At 44.9% G+C, this 19272-nt stretch overlaps 2 protein-coding genes across 2 annotated transcripts; both read right to left on the minus strand.

Annotated features, from left to right (window-relative positions):
• Positions 1-47: 47 nt before the first annotated feature.
• On the minus strand, positions 48-6817 carry LOC113142173 (sodium- and chloride-dependent GABA transporter 2-like). Its single transcript, XM_026327034.1, has 15 exons — positions 6781-6817; positions 6269-6460; positions 5522-5656; positions 5097-5237; positions 4921-5008; positions 4698-4830; positions 4436-4570; positions 3543-3646; positions 3247-3371; positions 3014-3126; positions 2581-2718; positions 1608-1710; positions 1416-1516; positions 1092-1262; positions 48-857 (listed from the first exon to the last, which is right to left on the minus strand). Exons 1-15 carry the CDS (start codon positions 6785-6787, stop codon positions 708-710), a joined length of 1836 nt encoding a protein of 611 aa, XP_026182819.1. The 5' UTR covers positions 6788-6817; the 3' UTR covers positions 48-707.
• A 770-nt stretch (positions 6818-7587) lies between these two features.
• On the minus strand, positions 7588-18791 carry kdm5a (lysine demethylase 5A). Its single transcript, XM_026327033.2, has 28 exons — positions 18616-18791; positions 17125-17202; positions 16633-16755; positions 16111-16281; positions 15830-16015; positions 15641-15719; positions 15427-15518; positions 15174-15332; positions 14859-14978; positions 14522-14680; positions 14112-14293; positions 13806-13968; positions 13592-13711; positions 13315-13509; positions 12998-13179; positions 12759-12883; positions 12516-12666; positions 12219-12339; positions 11907-12083; positions 11646-11824; positions 11195-11513; positions 10489-11049; positions 10201-10359; positions 9800-9928; positions 9535-9682; positions 9239-9459; positions 8589-9056; positions 7588-8507 (listed from the first exon to the last, which is right to left on the minus strand). The coding sequence occupies exons 1-28, from the start codon at positions 18760-18762 to the stop codon at positions 8187-8189; spliced, it is 5235 nt and encodes a 1744-aa protein (XP_026182818.1). The 5' UTR covers positions 18763-18791; the 3' UTR covers positions 7588-8186.
• Positions 18792-19272: the final 481 nt, after the last annotated feature.

Consider the following 19272-nt stretch of genomic DNA (forward strand, 5'->3'; position numbering starts at 1 on the left):
TACAGTTATATTATGATACAGTACAAAATGCAAACTCCATTATACTGTGTTAGTGCTAAAGCTATCGAAATGCTACGATTTTCACTGGCATTCTATATTTTCATTACACAGTCATTTCATAAAACATAATATTTATTTCTGGTAAGTAAAAAAGGAAATTTTGCTCAATCACTTATAATAATACATTTCATCCATTCGTTATACTGCTTATCCTATCAAGGGTTGCATGTGGGGGGCTGGAGCCAATTCGGACGAGAGGCTCAAACATTTCACCAATATGAAATGCTTAAGCTGTCTTATTACTAATTTTGCCATTTTATCTTATATTCATCCTTAGTACTCAGGTTAAAACATTTACTTCCAAAGTTTCAGTGGAGCCTGTCTCTTTCCAAAATAATCATACCTGAAAATGCCATTTCAAATATCATTAATAATAACTCCAATAAATGACGAACTACCTTTTAATTTATTTTTCTTTATTCTTCTTACATCACATTCCTGACATCCCTGAAATCTACAGGCAGTGTCACACCCAGCATTAAAGGCTTTTAATCTCCTGAGTCCTCCAAATATGTATTAAAGTAGATTATGTGTTGGTGTCTTGTATGTTTCCCTGCAGTGAACGATATGGTGGAGAAAGGATGCAGCAAGTCAAACACAGAACCTAATCCCATATGTCTCTCCCATACATGTCACCACAGGAGGCCTCAAAAGTTGGAGTCTCTCTCTGTGACAGGAAAGTAGTCATTTCTCGTCATGGTGCCATCGCCTTCAGGAGCAAAGATGGCAAGTAACCTCTCCTGATCCCTCTTGGTTTTGGGTAAATCTTCAGATGGTGTGATGAGCAGTTGGATGCGCTATATATATAATAATAAATAAATAAACTATTTCAGTGTATATATTTAGTTTCTACATCACATTCAGACATAATACACATAAGACATAGGACAATAATACTGTAACTAAAACAGTCATACGTAAAGTAGACGCTTTAAAGCTAAACATATAATCCAAAATGATTGTGTATAACATATAGCATAAGATAAATCTGACAACAGCTTCTGCTTTAGTGCTTTACAGATTTTCGTTACCTCTCGGAGTGTCCCCTGGGTGGTGCCAATCTTGTATGCCATCCAAAGAGGAATGCAGACCATGGAGGAGAGAGCCAGCAACCACCCAATAACATAACCCCACCATGGGTACACATACACATTGTTGTACTTAAGAGGAGTGTATTTGATGAGGGAGAAGGCAAAAGTACCCTGATGAGACAAGTAGACAAATATTACTGTAGGTGAAGAAGAAAAAAAAACTGTATCTTTTAATTTCTGCAAGGAGTGAAGGCCTTGGTTGTGTTTGGTCTTCGACATTTATGGAAAGCCACGATGCTATGTAATTAGTTTGTTGATTCTCACAATGCAAGTGGCTGGGGTGAAGAACAACCAACAGTACTTGATGTAAGGTCCTGGACGGTAGCCAATCATGTCCTCAATGTTGTCGTAGAAGCGATCTGCACCTGGAAAAACACAGCGAAAACATTTCTTAGTGCGCTGTGCCTTACAGTTTGTAGCTGAATGTCTGCCAGTAATCAGGTCAAATACTCTTACCATAGACCCATGCAATGCAGACTGTCTCAAAGATGGACATGAAGAGAAGACACATGCCACTGGCTGCATAGTAATCAAAGAGCTGGAAGACATACATGCCCCCCTATAGAGAGAGAGGTACAAAGCATTGAGGCAAATTTATACCTGTTTAGTCTTAACCCATTTGTTTTCAAATTAAACCCACCCACTATGATCTTCTTACTAGAAATGTAGGTGAAATAAGTTCATGACTTACATGTATCTCACTTATCTGGCTTCATTATAATGTTTTGTGCATATTGTTTGTGGCCTACAAAGACATGTATAGAGTTCAACAATACATTACTATATTGATGTATTGTTACTACAGACTAAGTGGACACACTGCTGAGGGGGCGTGATGATGTGAGCCATGCATTTCATGTGGATACAACAAGTCTACTGGAGCACCAAAATGTAAAATGCCTACACTACCTGAGACTTCAGACATGACTGAAGACTAGGAGCACTGCATAACACCACTTGAGACTTACCTGAGGCGTCTTGCACAAACCCTTTGACTTGCTTGTACTTACAAAATGATGACTTGTTGACACCTCTGCAGAGCATTCATGTTTCCAGCTGTGCAGAGGTGAAACCATGTCAACTATGTTGGACTCTGTAAGAGTTCACTTCAGCAGAACAAAGCATCCAAACACCAGGTGCAACCCTCAACCCAGCAACAGCTTGAACCGACCTATGTGTGTATAAAACTAATGTAATTAGAGTTTCAGTGGACATAGTTAATGTCATGGGATGTTCATCATCCTGCTAGAACAAATATAATGAGGAAAAACACCTTATATGTTAAAATGTAACATTTTTAAGAAACAGAATGTAAAAAAATTGTGGCATTCTTGTTATTGTTTCTGTACGATTTTGCAGTGAAACGCAGGTTTATGCTTGCAGATCTTTGTGTGTGCATCTGTGTATGGTCCCAGAGTGTGACCCTTACCTCCATCAACATGATGAGGCCCATGAGGAAGGAGAAGAGGACGACGGCTAACAGGAAGAGCTCCCTGCGGTTTTTACGGCGAAACACGGCGGGGTACATGTCGACTATCGCCGTCACGAGGCTCTCGACACACACAAACTGATCAGATGAGATGGGGAAAAAAATGGCGAGTGGCAAGCAAACAACAAGGAATGACACACTTCATATTTGTCAGGAATAACAAAGGAAAGGTTAACACCCATTTAGTAAAACTTACACTCCAAAAACAACATGAGAAAAAAATACCATTTCAAATTCTTCAAATGAGATTTTAAATGATTCGAAAATGCCTGTTTTGACTCAAGACACAATTGAGGACACACATTATTTGCTCAGTAATCTGTGTCATCATCAACAAGTGTTCATTAACCTATGTTAGTGAGGGACTTTCTACCTGGCTGTCCAACCCCAGAAAAACAATCATGATAAAGAAGAGGGCGGCCCACAGAGGAGAGAAGGGCATCATGGTCACAGCACGGGGGTAAGCTATGAAAGCCAGGCCAGGACCTGTACACAGACGAGGAAGGAAATCTAAACTGAAAACTTCAAATCACACCCTAAATACCAGACTGAGGATAAAGAAACTGATTATTGTTGCTATTCTATTGCCACGTATGCAAACCTCACCAGACTCTGCCACTTCTGATATCGGAACATTCTGTTCATATGACATGAAACCGAGGATGGAGAAGATTGCAAAGCCTGCCACGAAGCTGGTGCCGCTGTTCAGAAAGCACAGCGCCAGGCAGTCTCTGCAGCAGGGAGCGGAGTTTCAAGACAAAGTTGTTATGATGATAACAGAAGATAGCTGTTTTTAATCAAAGGCTATGAAACAACCATACTTCTGACTTTAGTTAACACGATCTTAAAAAGAAATTCCTGTGTATCTGATAACACACACAGGTAGGGTTTAGGTTACATACCTGTAGCAGTTATTGTTGTATTTGTTGTAGCTGCCCAGAGCTGTCAGAGACCCTAAACAGATGGCATAGGAGAAGAAGATCTGGGTGCCAGCATCCATCCACACCTAACACAACAGAAACTTTTAAAGATTCAAGTTTTTGCATGTATAATCATTGACTAATGCAGTTGCACAATAGTAGTAAACTAATAGAATTGTTGTTGGTCTTGCGCCTCAACACTGTTGAGTATCCAACCTTCCACACATATAAAAGGTGCAGCATCTGTGACAGAATCAAAATCGGTTATTTTTCGTCACAGGTCCATTTAAAACAGACTCTTTCTTATGTGAGAATAAATAAATGACCTGTCAGTCGTAATCTGGAGCTGTTACTTTGACCCCTTTGATAAGGAAAACTGTGGCAGGACTCAACCAGATAGACATGATAAGATAACAACAGAAATTCTGAAATGCTAACGTATGGACCCTGAGAGAAACTGCTAGTCTGAGCTGAGCCAGAGCCAGTTAAAAGTCTCTCTCGTCCTCACATAGCGGAGAAGCTTCGTTGACGGACTGTCTGCGGATCAATCTTGGTGGAGCTTGTGTTTACAGTCCCAGTGGTGTCCTGGCCCTGTTTTTGATCCCTGTGGTCTCTGCCTCTTTCATAGAGAGCAGATGGACCCAGCAGAAACTGGGCTTCCCAGCAGAGAACCATGGGATACCTGCACCTGCTGCGCGCTCACCCACAGGGAACAGAACACCAAATTCACACACAAACACCCATATGTTGGGATTTTGCCATTTTGGGGGGAGAGATGCTTTTGTCTGAACTGCTTTAGGTTAATCACAGCGTCATCATAGATACATACACTCCATTAATGAAAAGGTTTACTTCTTTGTGAGAGATGATGGTACCTGTGGGTCTGCCAGTCGTCCCAAGTCAGGGTAGAGGTAGAACTGGATGCCGATGCCAGCACCAGGCAGCGTTAGGCCTCTGATTAACAGCACAGTGAGCATCAGATAGGGGAAGGTTGCAGTGAAGTAGACCACCTGTACAGACACAAACAGTGATGACTAAGTAGCAAAAAAAAAAAACATTCCAAGTGTTTCACCTGGTGTGTTCACTACGTCACTAGGATGCAGACTAGGATAAGACTCTGAATTTCCTGTGACCCACCTTTCCTGTGGATTTCACCCCCTTCCAGATGCAGAAGTAGCACATGACCCAGGCGATGAACAGACACAGCGCCAGGTCCCAGTTCAGAGAGCCCATGTGGTCGATGCCTGGGGAAATCCTCAATGCTCTCCTCCTGCAGAGACAGGAAAGAAACACAAATCTGGTATCACCATCATTATTATAGAAGTCATGTATCATTAGGTTAGGAGATCTGAAAACTCACTCCCAGAACTCCATGACAGGAGAGGTGGTGTTTAGGTTGCTCGTTGTGTTGATTGAGGTGCTCCTCCTCTGAAACTCTACACAGTTTACTGTAGGAAAAGAACAAAATGGAGGAATCCTACATGTATTTAAGACATCGTTCAGAGCATCTATTGCATTTTGATGCACACTCTGTACCTGTATTCCATGTGTTGTTGCAGGATGACCAGGCCAGGTCCCGTGAGAAGGAGAAGGACAGGTAGAAAATCCCCCAGGCCAGAACCACAATGTAGTAGAAGTTCAGCAGGGTTACTATCACCTGGGTACCATAGCCAAGACCTGTAGAAATCACATTTTAAGACATGGAACATGCTACAAATAATAATCAGTAACAATGTCAATGATTTTCAGCTAGTAAATCTACTTGGTTGTTGCCTCAGAGAGCTTTTGGAATGTCTTTGCAGGTCTTTAAGTATTTTGCAATAGTTTGGCATATTTTTTATTGGTCATTCTTATGATTGTTTTGTCTGGAATGGTTTTGCTGTAACCCCAGGGACCTCTGAGTCTGTCCCCTTTCAGTGAGCTCCATCCATGGCTCAAGGTGATGCTTCTGTCCTCCTTACCTTCAAACAAGGGACTGATTTTTCTCCAACAAGTAATGCCCCCCTCGCTGGTGTACTGGCCCAGGGCCGTCTCGAGGAAGAAGACAGGGACACCACAGGTGAATAAGAAGATCAGGTAGGGGATGAGAAAAGCACCTAAGTGGGGAGAAAGTAAAATATTCTGGGTTATAGCTATCCAATCGTGCAAAAAGAGGCACCAAACATGCAACCCAAACAGAAATACTGAACATAAATCATAGTTGTAGCATTTCTATGGACAATATAATAATTTTGCTTCAGCTTTTTGTGGCGACGGCCTGTTGGGTGGCCGAGGATGTTTGGCCTGCTCAAATATCTGCCTCTCTGCAGGGATAGCTGCTGTGAGCAAGGAGCAACAACAGCTGTCTGACCTCATTCGGTCCTGAAACCTGCCCCTCTCTACCCCTCCATGGGGCAGCAGAGTGAACCCTGACCCTGCTGCCCCATGGAGGGGTAGAGAGGGGGCATTGAATTTAGCAGCTACACAAGCATGTCCAAACGTATACATGTGTCCTTCTTTCTTTGACCTGAGACAAAGTGAGTCTAAAGCTGAGATTTGCAATTGATATGTAGTTTCTGAATGTGTTTACTTGAATCAGAAGTTTCATATCAAATGTCTACTCTAATCAGTTAGTGCACACGGTTTATAGTAAAAGTGCATCATGGTAGTACAGAATTCATTAAGCATGTTCCTGACATGCTGTCATGCACACCTCATCTCCCACTCACCTCCTCCGTTCTTGTAGCAGAGGTAAGGGAAGCGCCACACGTTGCCCAGGCCGATGATGGAGCCGGCGACCGACAGGATAAACTCTACCTTGTTGCTCCACTGGCCCCGCTCCTCCATCTTCTCCACTGAGGTGGGCAGCGGGTCCTTGGATTGGCTTGTGCCATTGGAAAGTCCCGTTTTGACAGCTTCTCCTACAATTCAGACATAGACGAGGAGGAGGACTGCAGCAGGTTTGAGAAGCTGGTTGGCAGTTGGCTGAATTGGACTTTATTTCCCTGTTCTCATTAAGCAAAGACACTAACTGTTGAAAACATAGTGGGCATAAAGAAAAGGTCTATACATGTCACTTATTCTAAATTTCTACAGATTTGCCACAAAAATAAACAATCATGCTGAGCTTTGTATAGATCCATTTCAGACACTATGTACTAAATGAACTGAAAACAATTTGAATTGCACTGAAAAATGTCCTAAACATCCAATTGGGAAAATGTTGGCATGCATGTATTACCTTTCATTGCAGCGTTCTCTGTAACTCACGTTTCAAGACCGAAGTCGTCTGGAGGTTTATCTGTAAAAAAAAGCTCACGTTATAATATTTAACATGACTCCAGGGAAGGGCGGGGGTTTGTAAAGCTAAACTTAAGCCAGCCTCCTCTTTCTCTCCCTGCGCCTTCCCCCCTCCAGAAATCAGACTTCATCACCTACCCCAGCCCCACAGTTAAAATAAGGCGCAACACGAGAGTCCAGACACACAATGAGTTTGTGTCAGTTTCAGCTGCAGTGGCCCATATATAGATCAGTGTGTGCCTTCTGTGGCCTCTATCAGTGCTGGGCTCTGACATAAGAGATAAGTGCAGTGCTGGTGTTAAGACCAGTTTCAGTCCACTCAATACATCAGCCAGTAGAGTTGACGCAACAACACCAGGTGGTGAAGTTCTAATGGGATGAGATACAAAAACAGGTCAAATGTGGTGTAATCTTGTATATTCCTAATGCTATCTTCAGTGACAGGGGTGACTCACTCAGATGGAAGCTAAAGCAGCTGAGGTCAGTTCACGCCACCTTTGACTTAGCTGAGACAGGAACATTAGCACAACCCACAGCCCCCCACCCACAGCCAGTCATATTCCTGACCACAGCATCCAACCACACCTTACTGCTAATTGAGTTAATGAGTAACACAGACAATGTTATCTTGCAACTCACTCAATCAGCCTCTTAATCATATGGACATAAACTGCTGTTGAGCTCCTAGGGATGTTGCACTTATACTGAAAAAAGACAAACTCACTCAAAGAAGGATCACAATTCTCAATCATTTGACTAGGAAGAGTTTAATAAAGGTGAGAAAACAAAAAAAAAAGCCACAATCCATTTGTTTAATTGCTTAAAAGTTATGTACATTATAAATAGTTCCACTACATTACAACCATTTGTTTTTTTTCCTAGTTGGGAGTCCTACATATTGAGATGTTACTGTCCAGCGGGTCAGGCAGAGGTTCAGGATGTCCTGTAAAACATGACTGGGAACATATCTGTTTATGTGCGTGATTGAGCTGAACACTAGTGAGAGGGTGTTTGTTTGACTGTAAGTGGGCCAATGGCTTGTTACAGCAGAGAAAGAGAGGACCGGAAAGTAGTTTGTAGATGTTTCTACACCTAAAACTGTGGTATGAGGAATAAATCTTGTCTGTGCACTAACAACTGTTTTAGCACATCTTGGAGAGAGGTGTCATTGGTGGAGCAGAGGGGTCAAAGTTGGAGCCTTCCCTTCCCCTGTCTTGCAGATCTAATTACTATGAGTTGTTCTTTTCCTCAGGTGCTGTAAAGTCCACTAGCCTGGGTACTGCATTCTGTGTTATGCACATTGTGTGAGGTACAGTTTTCAAACTCAGTCCTAGACCCGTTTTAGTGCTAACTGCCCTGCTGGGGCTCTTGTTGATGCTGCTGGTGTTGTGAGACTGCTGGGTTGAGGTGAGAGGTGGAGGATGGGTGAGGCCATGAGGCCACAATAGAGGATGAGGACAAACTCTGTGCGCTGCCGCCGCACGTCGCCAGCACGACGACGCTCTCCTCCGCCACCTCCTCCACGGTCACCACGCCGCCTGCCCCGGTGGCCTTCCGGGAGCAGTCCACGCAGATGTAGTCTTCATTCTCCGCCATTTCGCATGACACTCCCACGCACACCTGGTGGAACCACTCGTCACAGCCGCCGTCGCACTGCACCCAGTCCACCTAGAGAAACACACCAAGATTAATTGTTCTGGCAGAAATGATAATGACCAAATCACAATATTTAATACGGTGAGTCCTCACCTTATCTTTACAGGGTCTCTGGCAGTTCTTTGCTGCGCACACAGCATTCTCATCATTGGAGTCCTCGGCTCCAGACCAGTCATACTTGGAAGGGATGTCGAGAATCTTCTTCTCCTTCCTCTTCTCCAGTCCCTCCCTTATGGCTTCTGCCTTAGCAGCAGCCTTCTCCTTCCTCTTCCTTTCCTTCTCCTCCTTGGCCAGACGTTTGGCCAGCTGCTTCATCTCTCGGTTCTTGTCCAGGTTAAGCTTGAGTTTCTTCTTCTTGGGTTTCCCACCCAGGCCAAGCTCCAGGCTGACCCTTTTCAGTTCTTTGGACTTGGCTGGTCGCATTTCACCCATCACTGAGGCTCCACCGGCAGTGGCCATCAGCATGTGGTGGTGCTCAGCTCTTTCTAACTTCCGTTTCCTCTTCTTCTCTGAATCTTTAAGCTTAATCTTCAGAGGCTTCTCCATCAGAGAGTCATCAGGCTATAAAGACCAAAGGAAATAACAGTTTCTATCTCTATTTCTGACCTTGATGTAAGCATGTTTTTATTTAACTTGACCTCTATATATTCATTAAACACAATCCCAGTATATAATCTCTGTCCAGCCTTGTTGTGGTGAGGTCCAGCTGAGAAATCAGGTTGTGTAATAAATGACCTCCCTACCTCCATGACCTGCAGAAATCTCTCCTCAGAGGGCGGGTGTGTGGCCTGCAGGATTCTCCAGATGTGCTGGGTCTCATCCAAGGACACTTCCAGCAGGTCTCCCAGCATCATCAGCTCCTCCAGCTGGGCCTTAGCTTGCGGGGACAGCTCAAGCACGGGCGGCTCCAGGCTGCGAGGGACCAGAGGGGTCTTCCTGGGCTGCTTTCTGGGTGTACCTAGGTCTGACAAGGAATTATGAGTATGAGATGACAAAGGCATTTATTTTTAAAAAAATTAGTAAGTGAACTGGGCCTCACTTTGCACACATGACTTGGATGCTGATGAGTAGGCGTGTTCAGCGCAGAATGAAGGTGTGGCAGCTGGCCACATGTGACTGACCACCTCTTCTGACTTAACAGGAATCTCCTCGTCACAGAACAGGTAGGGCTTCACTTCACCTGGGTCCTGCAACAAAAACAGAGCCGCAGAGAGGGAAGAATTAGTTTTAAAAAATGCTGTTTGCTGACATGGGACTTAGACATCATTGCTGAGTTACAGCCAACCTTCTGCTGCCTCACATACTTTCATGTCATAACCGTAGGTTTCCCTGATGTCCTCGTCGGAGTCTGTCTCCTCGTCATCGTAATCCACAGACTGGCGAGGTGAAGTGGCTCTGCTGAAACCTGACTGCTGAAAAGTCTGGATGTGGCCCTTCAGAGGAGAGGAGTACAGACACACAAACATTCAATGTAAAATGTTTCTTTTATTTAAGGAGACGTCAGTCACCACCAGAGGTATATGTCCTTAATTGGACATTTCCTTGCATTTATTTACATTTCAGACTCTCACTTCAATCTTGCATATTAGTGCCCTCTTCTGAAATATTTTATATTTACATCCAAACCCTCAGTAGAAGCTAAAGGAGCTATAATTTACACTGGAAAATAGGATTGCTAGTTTTAATGATCCAAATCATCTGTTACCTGCAAGTCAGGGTTGGCAGCTGCTTTCTGCAGCTCAGCATTGATGATCTTCTCAGTTTTCTCCCTCGCAGCCTGCTCCACCATGCGCTGACTCAGCACTGACAGCTTGGCCAGGGCTGAGGACAGCTCCTCGGTGGCCAGAGCCTGACGTGCTCTGTCCTGGGAGGACAGGTAGAACAGTATAAGGATTTACTAGGGGTCAACAGCGAGTGTTTAAAATGAAGAAGGTGATGGTTGTTATCTAAGGAACAATTGTGGGTAATTAAAAAGCGTTAGATCTTCACAAACCTGCCAACTCATTGCCCTCTCTGTCAAACACTGGAGAGCCTCTCCTTCCGGCAGACGCACCGGCAGCTTCTGCAGTGACACCAGCAGAGACAGGATTGTTTCTAGCCTTGGTCTCCGTGACCGCTGACAAAGTGGACACAGGAATTTGGAGTCTTTGCTATTGCCCTGCCAACCCACTCCCAGTTTCTTCTGAGAACCCGTCTTGGGCAGAGGCACGCACGCTCCATGAAACCAGTCCTTACAAAGCTCACACTGCAACATGAAGCCGCTAGCCGTCTTCCGACACAAGCAGAACTTGACCTCCTCAATGCGGTCAGCCATGGCCATCTTAGCTAAATTGGCAGCACGGAGTGAGTGGATGGCCTCCACTTCTTTCTGCTCTTTGGCTTTGAAGGCTGCTACAACAGCAGAAGGGTCTCGCACCTCCTCGAGGCTCTCCTCCAGGTCACTCAGGGTGTCAGGGTCGAAGCCTCCTCTCTCCTTCTCCATGAGCTCCTTCACACGTTTCCTCTTGCTCTTGCTGTTGCCATAGACCCCGATGTCCACACGAGGACTGAGAACCTACAAGAAGAGGCACAAGTTGTTTTTTTTTTTTTGAGTTTTTGTCCTGCTTACAGCAGATTTTAATCTTTTCAGACCTGGTGACAAAATCAAATGTAAATGTCAAAGACAAGCATCACATCAATGTTTCTCCTGATGGGGCCACCTGGAGCAGCGTGTACGTGGAGTTCTTCTTGAGGAAGGTGCGTGCAGTTCTCTCCCTCCAGGCTCGGGCTGCAGCCACCTGAGACTCCACCTGGGCGAGCGCATCAAGCCGGACAGGAACAGAGCGACCCCTGGCCAGCAGGCTCTCCAGCTGATCCAGGTAGGCAAAGCTGCTGCCATTGTGGATGGCCTCCACTTTAACAGTCCACTCCTTGGCCTTCTGCAGGGCCTCCCGGAGGGCCAAAATATTGGGTAGGTATGCTGGGATGTTCCTAGCCTCCAAGACAATGCTCTCCAAGGTTGCCATGCTGTGTCTAGGCCTTGAGTTGTAGAGGATTGAGAACCATGGGATCATGAGTGTGTATACATTTTGTAATTTTTAAAATGTTTAATATGTATTGTCACCAGTGGCAACAGTGTTAGTGTGTCTGCATCTGCATGTGTGGGCTTACCTGGCCTGCAGGCAGGCACGTGCCTTATCCTCCCATCTCTCTGAGACAGTGAGGATCTCCTGCAGTTCGGCCATGGCCTTCTCTACAGCATGGTGGGGAGCCAGACCCACCCCAGAGTCTATTAGCCTCTTCATCAGCTCCAGCGTGACTCGATGGGGCTCGGCCAGGGTGATATGTACCTGGGATGTGGTGAGGGCAGCACGTTAGATGACATTGCCATTATGGGAACTCAAACAGGTTGCAAGTGTCATAAGCGCTAACCTCGTCAAGCCAGCGGGCCTGCTGAAGCTCCTGTTTGAGTCGGGGCAGCTCAGGCAGTTCGATGTCCAGGCCACTGCCCAGGTCCAGTAGTGCCTGCAGCTTGGAGGAATCTGGCATCTCGTCTGACAGCGCCACCTGGGCTCGCTCGTGGAAATCCTCCACATTCTCCAGTAGCTCCTGGAGACAAAGGACATAAAAGACAAAGATTGAGAGAAAAGGCAAAGAGGGAAAAGGAGGGAGTATAATCATAACAGAAAAGGGGCAAAGAGAGAAGAGAATAAAAAATAGCATGCAAGATCAGAGGGGACTAACTTTCACTTGTCGGGCCTGGCTGATGATGCAGGGCAGCCTGTAGAGCTGGTCCACAAAGGCCTTGAGCTCGTCCACTGTCAGTTTGGTTCGGTTGCGACTGCTCTCAGAACGCAGACGGCTACTGCATGCACACATGGATAAAGAGTGATGACTTAGTTCACCTTTGAAACAAATCAGCTTCAGTGCAGACTTGCAAATCGGAAAAAAATGCCCAGTTTATACATTACAGAGAGAGGTAAGCACACAGGAACCTGCTTCCTGATGTGTGATTAATCAGTACACTGCTTTCCCACTGACCTGTGCCTCTGCTTGCGGCTGAGCAGCAGCTGAGCTACAGAGGAGCAGGTCTCCGCCTCTTTGACCATCTCCCTTAGGCGACGGAACACATGGTTCTCAGGATACTTCCTGTCCTCTGCATCCTCCAGCAAAACCTTAAGTTCTATAAGATCTGTGAGGCACATAAAACAATGACAACAATGATAACAACTTCTCTGCAACAAGTAAGCATTGTATAGTTGTAGTAAATCAACTACATAAAACCTTTCTTGTTCTTCTGGTCTGCAGCTAGGGCCTCTGTGACCCTCTTTGCCCATGTGTCATAGGACTGTGCCCGTGCCTTGACCCCATACAGCATAGATGGAAACTCCTCCAGATCGTAGCGATACCTAAAGCATATCAGTCAGATATGTAGTTGATAGTAAATGTGGAGTAGGATACTGCTAGCTAATGTAAGGAGATTCTTTCAGTGGATCTAACTGAGCCAGTATTGTGCCTCATACCGGAGACACTTGTTGCCAAGAGGACAGTCGCAGAGATCTGCTGCGTGGTGAAGACAGACCAGACGATCAGGGCTGCAAGAGCAGGTCAGTGCAGACAGGAAGCAGGTTGTCTTGCACTTGTGGCACTGGCGCTCATCGTCAGGGACCAGTTCAAAAACCTCCTGCTCTGAGGACAGCACCCCCTATAGGTGAGGAACAACAAGAAAGAATGCAGTTTACATTTTCCACACACACTAAAGATATAAATTTAAAAGCAGATAACCCATAACCAACATAACTACACAAAAATAACAACTCAAAAAAGAAATTCCTCTCACCATTTCTTCGACAGCCTGTCTCAGTTTTGTCTCCTCCTGAATCATATATCCCATTTCCTTGAATACAGCAGCAGCCAGTTCCACGTCGAGGCTCTCTGGATCTGCAGCCATCTTGCACAGCAGCTCCTCGTGGGAGAAGACGCAGTAACGGTGGAGCCGTCTGTAGTGGGCCACACACTGACGACCGATGGGCAACTGAGGAAAGGCGTGTGTGAAAAATTAACGCCCACATTCAACTGAAAAAAACCCCCTTTATTTTAGTTTTCTTGTCACTTACCCAGTCAGCAGTGCAGAAGTTAACAGCTTCTGCGAAGTTGTAGCCCTGGTTGAAGCCGCTGTGGTATGCCCTGGGAAAGGTCACCACAAACTCCCCTGCACACTGATTGGTCCTGTACACCTGAGGAGGGAAACACATGTGTGTGTGATAAATAATTGACATGACCAATATCTAATCAGAACAAAATGTCAACCCCAGGGGCCAGGCTACATACAGGAACACCGTGATCCATTAGGACATTGGGATTCATGATGGTGACCAGCTGATGGAGCAGGTCAGGTTGGGAGTCAAACAGCTCTGGAGCCAACTTCTTCATTACAGCCTCCAGCTGTTCTGCTGCAGAGGCTGGGACGCCATACCAAGTCTTCGGCTCACCCCTGGGGAACAGAGAACAGGAAAGTATAAAATCACATTATTTATCAAATGTTGTTATCCCCAGACTCACACGAATAATACAATACTTTTTTTTAACAGTGTATATTTTGTTTACACCAGGATACGCAGGGCCATGAAGCCTCACCAGTGCAGAAAGTTGATGGAGTAACTCCAGTGGTCCTCGATGTGCCAGCAGAACGAGGAGAAACACATGCCCACATAGAGCCAGGGCACCTTCATGCCTGAGATGTCCACATTGATGTGGGTGAGCACCGACTGCTCCAGCACTGGCATGTTATTCAGGTTCCAGCCTGAGTTGGCATACTCCTGACGTGACAGCAAACAAAGTGCTCTGTTTCACTTCAGGGCAAATGCCATGTCTTTCTTTAATGTAAGTCCAATCTATAGACAAACATGTATCTAAAGAATGTATTAGGTGGATGTCTGAAAAATTAAATAACCCAGAAAATGTGTCTTCGAGGAATCTCCATCCCAAGTACTTTGATGGTTATAACGCTTCTTGGAGATTGTGTGAGGAAAATCAAGTCCTCTCACCTCTTCATCTCCCACTAGCCTCCTCTTGCCATCTCTAGTGGGAAATCCACTGCCCACCTCCTTCGAACTAATGTCAGCTCCATACTCTACGATGACATCCTCTTCGATGCTGCTGACCAGGCGCCAGAACTCCTTCTCCACCAACTCTGTGGGGACCATCTGGAGGGAACAACTAAAACTAATGAACTAATGAAAGCCTTAAGCTTTCACTGTAAAAGCCTAAAATTTGTTAAATTTCTTTAATCCCAAACTCTTGTGCCAGAACTGAGATATCCATATGATCAGACATCCATGAAACAGTTTAAATACTGTAGTTTAAAAACCTGATTTTACATACATGTACGGGCATGTTGAAATAGTCAGACTTAAAGTGGTCAGCCATCTCTCCAAAGCTCTGGAGAGTGTATTCCTTCACAGCCTGCTCAAAGCCAAATGCTTCCCTGGGCTTACTGCACTCCTGTTCAGAGGGTAAATGGACAACAAACTCATTCCAAGAGGAATTTACATCATCTGTGCTCAATGTTCTTGAGATGCTCAAAGTGATTTCTGAGCATCACAATTGTTATTTTTACATTAGAAAACCCCAAAAAACATCAAAACATTTCAACTTTCTTTGAAAGTCTAAATCGGTCTGACAGCCTGCAAGCATTACCTCAGCAACACACTTCGGGCAGCGCCAGTCCCCCTTTGGCACATCCTGCAGAGGTGGGATCAGACAGAAGGTGTGGTAGCTGTCATCACAGCCGTCGCACAACAGGAGCCGATCCTCCTCATCGCCACGGCCACACACCAGGCACAGGTAGAGGTCGATCTGTGGGGTTTAGCGTCAAAGAAGAGACAGGGATGCTAATGTTGGTCACCCAAAATACAGGAAATACCCAACAGGCCACACAACTGGTACTGACAAAGTTGACTTCCAGGGTCTCCTTGCGGGGTCTCATTTTGATGGCGAAGGCCTGAGCTTTGAGGTGACGCTGCTTCTTGTTGAAACCATCGTCTTGGTTAAAGGGGAAAAAAAAACAAAGATATGAGAAAAGAAATACCCACAGCAGCAGCTGATTTTTACTGTTAAACTCCTGCCATATGTAAAAATACAAGTCAACCAGAAATGATCCTCACCAGCGGACACAATCTCCAAGCCCACCATCTTAGGACTTGTGCTGAAGATTTTGAGACCTTTTGGCTCCTTGTTTTCTCTCTAGAGAAACAGTAATTACTCAGAGCTTATTACACTTTTGAGAAAATGAATTTTCATAGTCTCCTCTATGAACATTTCCAGTGTGACTTTTCTGTTTTCTTTTTTGTTACCTCAGACTTGAGGCGCCTGGAGCGTCTCTCAGGCAGAAGGCGCTCTTTGGTTTGCATCGCATCATCCTCTGCATCTCTCTCCTTCTCGTCCTCCTCATCTTGCTTCTCCTCCTCCACTGCCTCCTCACCGACTCCCTCATCTACTTCATCCCCATCGTCTCCTTCCTCATATAGTCTCTGGGTGCCCTGATTGGAGATGGAAGTGGGAGTGAAAGGAAATCAGGTTTTAGGAAAATGTATTTTGTTCCAGGCTTTGACAAACTGCTGTCAGCACCACTCACAGTCAGCGTGGCTCCGGACTGAAAGAGCTCATAGGGGTACAGGATCCTCTCATAGTGGGAGCGCAGCAGTGAGCCGGTGCCTTTCCCGGGTGGGAAGCCCATTCGGCTTGCCACCTTGGACCACCTCTTCTCCTTACACACCATCTCAAAGCCGCCCTCGGATGACACAATCTAAAACACACACGCGCGCACGCGCGCACACACACACACACACACACGCGCACACACACGCGCGCGCACACACACACACAGGTGTCTGTTAGTCTGTAATAAGCAGCACAACTGACACAAACAAAGCTTAACAGTCAAATGTGAAAAGTGAGGAAATTTCACTAAAAAATTAAAGTCAATTATTGAAATAGCTTTTCAGACAAATTATTTCTTATTTTTGAATGCATCAAAGCATCTTGTAACATGTCTTTTTATCCACTAAACCCGTATATATATAGTCCTAAAAAAAAAAAAAAAAAAAAAAAAAAAAAAAAGCACACAGAACAGCAGTTCACATTGATCTAGTTTTACCTTGCTGAGCTGATAGAGGTCCAAAATCTTCCTCTCTATATGAGGGAATCGAATCTTGGATCCCTGCAGCTCCCAGAACTTTGCGATTTGATCCAGAAAGTTGAGCTTAACCCGAGTGAGGGCCTGTCAGTCAGGAGACAGAGAGAGGACAGACTCTGAATACAGCAGCTCAAAATTCTGCTGTTATGCACACTAAACACCTCAGGCAAAATTATGTTTGAATGGCTGCACTCTGATACATAAGCATATTTCCCTGGTCACATAAAAACTGCATAACTCCAGTACCGGCGCTATCCTGTTGGCCTTGTTTTACACATTAGACAACCGAACTAAAACACTACAAATTCAAGCTGTGAGACAGAAAACAGTGTGAGTGAAAGCAGAGTTTACATACTCCACTGCTATCTAGGTTCATGTTCTTTATAAGGAAACAAGCTTCACTCATTATTATCACTGTTGTGACGGCATGAAACACCTTCTGGGAAAACTCACCTCAAGTTCATTCAGTCTCTGTACTCGAGGAGTGAAGCGAAAGTTGCGTACATCGCAGGCAAAAGGAGGCTGCCAGTCCTGATAGACGAGAAAAGGAAAACAATGACCACATCAATGAGAACATGACAGCAGCAGCACTGCAGCTTAGAACACACTGGTGTTTCTCAAGAAAAAACTGCAGTGTGCACAGAACTTATTTATTGAGGTAAAGTTAGAACACAATGCTACTACTTAGACACTGAGCACTGAGCTGAAGCAGCTGTTTTTTATGCAACTCTGTGTATTCAAAGCAGCTATTGCTCTGCTGGCCAAATAAAGGCCCTTTAAAAACAGTGTTACTTATGTTCTAGGGTGATTGGCGTCATGTCACAAAAGAAGCATAATCATGGGTTCAGGGGCTGTAGGCCTGCATGTGGCCCAGTGTCAAACAACCCCATTACAGGATACTAGGTACAGATAAAGGATGTCCTTACAGGTACGGCTAGGTGTCTTTTATGCCACCGTGACATTTTCATCAGGTGTCTTTAAGAATTCCTACAACACTTTAAGGCAGCATTATTTCTTCAAAGTCCTGATGCAAAGACAAAACCATCTGAATTGAACTTCAGCTGATGTTACTTCCTTTCAAGGCTCGACTTTAAATGTCTTGAATCATAAATATCAGTTTGTTAAAGAAATAATACATTCCCACTATTGATAATGCCATGTTTACAACTATATGATACACACGCCCACTTTAGACTCATGTCCAAAGAATGGGGAACAATGTTTTATGTTTGCCTTTTAATAAACCACAAAGCCTTTGTATGAAAATTAGCAATAAAAAAATAACTGGTAATAAGATGAATTTAATTTGAATAATGAAATCATCCGCTATACAAAAGTCACATTAATCAAGCTTTCAGAAAATTATATACAAGAATTTTTTTTATATGTGCAATTGAAGTGCTACTAAAATTACTTTTGGCACTACTAAGACACTGAGCACTGAGAGGAAGCAGCTGTTTTTATATGCAACTGTTGGGGACTGGGGACTGGCTCTTATTGCTCTGCTGGCCACACTTTAAGGCCCCTAGAAAACTGTGTTACTTCTGTTCAAAGGTGGTTGGTGACATGTCACGGAAGAAGCAGAATCATGGGTTCATGTACCGACAGGCCTGCATGTGGCCCAATGTCGCATCTTCGCAGCTAATCAGTGTAACTTAGTTAGCCACCAGCAAAACAAAAACAAAGGAACTGTTTGTTTGACCTTTACTTTGTTCCCCGCATCGCAAATGAAAGCAGTGACCAGTTAAGGTCAAACTGAACACAACTAGGGGCAAAGAAATCCAGTCTTATTTGACCTCTATTGGGGTAATGGTAACTAGTACCGTCGTTTCTCTCTGAATTCACGCAGGCCCAACGCAAAGCAGCGACACCTATGCAGGAGCACAACAAACAAACAAACCCTCCCTGACTTTGAATCCCGTTCTATAAAATATGTGAGTTTACCTTCGGGGGGCGGATCTTACAGATTCCCGTTTTCTCTGCAATTGGTCGGATCTTGTTGATAAATCCTAAAGGATCCGAGAATTCCTCCCAACTCGGCTCGAAAACCGGGCATTCAGGAGGGGCGACGAACTCAGAAAACGCAGACATGTTGGGGTGGATCCGGTGAAATAGTCTTTATAAATGATAAGGGGACACAACGCACCGAGTTGAACTCAACAGTCCGTGATTATTTTGATTATATTCAATAGATTTTCTTCTTGGAGAACTTTATCCGTGTCCACCATGATCCCTCAGGTCGCCTAAAAAACAAATCCCTTCAATGACAGGCCATCCCAGACGCGATGGCGAATCATAATCTGGTCTGAACGCAGCCACCGATTAGTGTTTTCCCATTATTAGTACACAGCAGGCCAGGCGAGGCAGGAAAGTCTCCCCGGGTCCCCTCTACCTGGGGAGGAGGGCAGTGTTATTCCTAAACGCCATCGTTCACTCTCCCAGTCGGCAGCCTCACAGATGATCAGCTCTGCAGGGAGGACTTAGGCCAGCGACGATCAGTCAATATCTAAAAAAATAGTCCAACTTCAACAGAGTTGCCAAGGAAGAAAACGCCGCTCCGTCTATAAACCTGGTCAGTGCATGGTTCCTTCTTTGCAACAA

The sequence above is a fragment of the Mastacembelus armatus genome, chromosome 23 (assembly GCF_900324485.2).
Source record: "Mastacembelus armatus chromosome 23, fMasArm1.2, whole genome shotgun sequence".
NCBI classification, from domain to species: Eukaryota; Metazoa; Chordata; class Actinopteri; order Synbranchiformes; family Mastacembelidae; genus Mastacembelus; species Mastacembelus armatus.